The following is a 3517-nucleotide window of genomic DNA, read 5'->3' as shown; positions in this document are numbered from 1 at the left end:
TTCCCAATGAAAGGACAGACCATTCCAAGCTTTTACTTGTTGTTAAACAAATGTTTAAACAACTCTATTCAACGAGCTTTATTACATAAATGAAAACCATTTGTTGGTGGATGTAATTCACTTTTGTGTGAACAAGGATATCTGTTAGAGTTCTGCTTTTTTTGGAACGAAGACAACAGGAACTTCAGGAAATATCTGTTTGAGGCGATCATTCTGTTGTAGGAGATAAAAATGTTTTTTCAGAATTCATGAAACATTTCTGAATTTAAGCTGATAGGCAATAATAAGAGCAATTCTATTTGAAACTTTAATATTGTTCTGTTTTTCGGATGTTTTTGCTCTGAGTGTTGTTAGCGTTTTCGATCTGTCTGTCAATTTTGGTATCTTTATATCCTCTTTGTAACATGGTTTGTTTTAGATCCTTGTTGTCTGTTTCATCTGAGCATATTGTCTTTATTCTAAGAGCTTGACTGTAGGTAATGTTCTGGTTAGCTTGAGGAGGGTGACAGTTTTTATACTGAAAGTATTGTGGTTTGTCTTTAAATTTTTTGTACAAGTTAATGTATAAAATTCTGTCATTTATAAAAACAGTGACATCAAGAAAGTTAATTTGGGTAGACCAGTAATCAAAGGTAAACTTGATTGTTTTGTGAAAAGAGTTTGTATGTGAGATAAATTCTTTAAGTTGTTTAAGACTGACTGTCCAAATGTCATCTATGTAACATTTTCATGTATGAGGTTTCACAGGGCTTAGTTGTATGTAATGGCCCATGTACGAGGTTTTACAGGTCTTAGTTGTAAAAGATGGCTTTCAATATGACCCATAAAAATGTTGGCATAATTGGGAGTCATTTTGGTACCCATTGCAGTACCGTTAACCTGAAGGTAATATTCGTTATTGAATTTGATGTGAGATGTCAATTAATTAAATAAGTTTGATTGTTGGAAAGAAATTTTTCAAAACACATTCATGGACACAAGATTTGGCCAACAGTACTGATATACATAAAAAAAATTAAATACAAAATATCGGAGCTTGCTAGATGGAGTATTATTTTAAACATTTCCAAACAGTGATCTACAGAAAGGTTTTAAAATATATTTTTTTGTATCATTCTGATACTGAAAATAAATAACAGGTGAGATAATGTATTTTATTTCTATTTTTCCTAATTATGTTAAAACATGAGTGCTCTCTACAAGAAATTTCATTTGGATTGAATAAATTGGGGTCGGTTTGCATTTAAAAGTTTAGGGAACTTGGTTCACCTGTTGCACTGTTTCCAGAACACTGTTCCTCAGAACTTCCCAATGTAAATTATCTCCCAGATTCAACTAGTGGAGCTAGGGTGTCCTTACCAAACCTAATGCTAATGTCCACAAATGTTCAGATTGTGAGTCAATTTTCACCTTTGTTTCCTTAGTTTACAACATATTTGTTGATGCTAATGTATATATAATCCACAGATGTTCAGATTGTGAGTCAACTTTCACCTTATTTGTTTCCTTAGTTTACAACATATTTGTTGATGCTAATGTATATATAGTCCACAAATGTTCAGATTGTGAGTCAACTTTCACCTTATTTGTTTCCTTAGTTTACAACATATTTGTTGATGCTAATGTATATATAGTCCACAAATGTTCAGATTGTGAGTCAACTTTCACCTTATTTGTTTCCTTAGTTTACAACATGTTTGTTGATGCTAATGTATATATAGTCCACAAATGTTCAGATTGTGAGTCAACTTTCACCTTATTTGTTTCCTTAGTTTACAACATATTTGTTGATGCTAATGTATATATAATCCACAGATGTTCAGATTGTGAGTCAACTTTCACTGTATTGTTTTCTTAGGCTACAGCTTGTTTTTATATATAAATGTTTTAATTACTCTTCAAAGCTACTTAATGGAATGCATGTTTTTGTCTCATCATTCTAAAGCTTTTTTGTTATGTATTTTCTGTCCTTGTATTCTAAGCTTGTTTGCTAACACCATTTAAGGGCGTTTCTCATTGCAAGTTTTATTGTTGATGAAAACTATCTCTTGTAACATAAAATTTCTGTCTTTATCACTGTAAAAGATTTGTTTGTTGGCTGAATATTCTCTTAACTCCAGGGTCTGTAACTCATTTAATTTACTTCACTGTTAAGATGCCTTATTGTTTTTTGTACATGTTCTCTTTGTCCTGTACCAGTTATTGTTTTGTACATGTTCTCTTTGTACTGTACCAGTTATTGTTTTTTACATGTTTACTACTTCTGCCTTCTTACAGGTTGGATCTGGTAATATGTTTATCTGTAGGAGATAAGAGCTTACGTGTTAGAAACATGTGGTTCCAAGAAGAAATACCACAGAATGAGTGATGAGGCACTGTCTGATGACCACTTAGCCCCTCTCACTATAAAGAAAGAGACTTCACCTAAACAGCAAACTAATGGATTTAAGTTCACAACTGGTGATAGAAAGTGTGGACACAAGACTACTCGGAAGAGTCAGAGCAACAGTAGGGATGATAGTGAGGAGAGGGTTAAATGTAATGACAGGGAAGAAGCAAAACATATTCAAGAAAGGGCTGAAGAACATTATCCATGTGAGAGAGATTTTTCTTCAGTCACACCACCATGTTTTAATTGGAGTCGGGATATTTCCTTTTTGCTTCGAGACTTGGAGGGAATTAACTTGTTCAAAAAATTCCTCACTGAGGAAAACTGTCGTGAGTGTCTTGACTTTTGGTTAGCGTGTGAGGGAATAAAAAAGACCAACACCAGTACCAGCTACCTTCACCAGTTGATTCGAGTTATTTACAAAAAATTCATTAGGTCTGCTGTTGTGCAGATTAATCCAGAAACTCGCAAGGAAATAACTGACAAAATAGAACAAAAGCTTGGGTTAGAACAGTCAATTTTTGATAAAGCACAAAGAGATGTAGAGCAAGTGATGTCTCAGACTGTGTACCCAAACTTCTTGAAGTCAGATTTATTTCTTGGTTACATTCACTCATTACAGAATTATGGCCATTTGCAGTCTGAGAAGCACAGTTGTAGTTCTGGATCATCTAGTTCAACTGGCAGTGAGCCTGAATCTAGACAAGATACTCTGCCAACACTACACGAAGATACAGAGCTCTGTATAGAACAAGTTTCAAAAATGTCATTGTTAACAAGTGAAGCAGTAAAACCAAGAATGAAGTTAAGAGGGCGAACTGATCGTGTTCCGTACGAGTCTCATGCTGGGTGAGTTTCTTTTTCTGTGCTAATTTGTCAATGATATGGGTTTCTTTGAACTTTCTGAAAGTAAAAACATAATTAGATGATACATATCTACCTAGTAATGATGTGTGTGTTTACATTATATATTGTGGAAATAAAAACAGTGGCTAGATGTTTTCTCTAACTAGTAATGACATGTGTGTTTACATTATATATTGTGGAAATAAAAACAGTGGCTAGATGTTTTCTCTAACTAGTAATGACATGTGTGTTTACATTATATATTGTGGAAATAAAAACAGT

The 3517-nt window shown here is 33.5% G+C and overlaps 1 protein-coding gene across 1 annotated transcript in view; it reads left to right on the top strand.

The window, feature by feature from the left end:
* The window catches only part of LOC106477286 (axin-1-like), a gene marked incomplete at its 3' end in the record, with an annotated part of 6328 nt that extends 3090 nt beyond the window's left edge, over nucleotides 1–3238 (top strand). Inside the window, exon 2 of the mRNA XM_013937874.2 lies at nucleotides 2278–3238. Coding sequence (XP_013793328.1) covers nucleotides 2361–3238 — 878 coding nt within the window. The remainder of the gene's footprint in view (nucleotides 1–2277) is intronic.
* Nucleotides 3239–3517: the final 279 nt, after the last annotated feature.

The sequence above is a fragment of the Limulus polyphemus genome, unplaced genomic scaffold, assembly GCF_000517525.1.
Source record: "Limulus polyphemus unplaced genomic scaffold, Limulus_polyphemus-2.1.2 Scaffold13941, whole genome shotgun sequence".
NCBI lineage: Eukaryota > Metazoa > Arthropoda > Merostomata > Xiphosura > Limulidae > Limulus > Limulus polyphemus.
The sequence above is the reverse complement of the archived record's forward strand: the minus strand, read 5'-3'. Positions and strand labels throughout refer to the sequence as shown.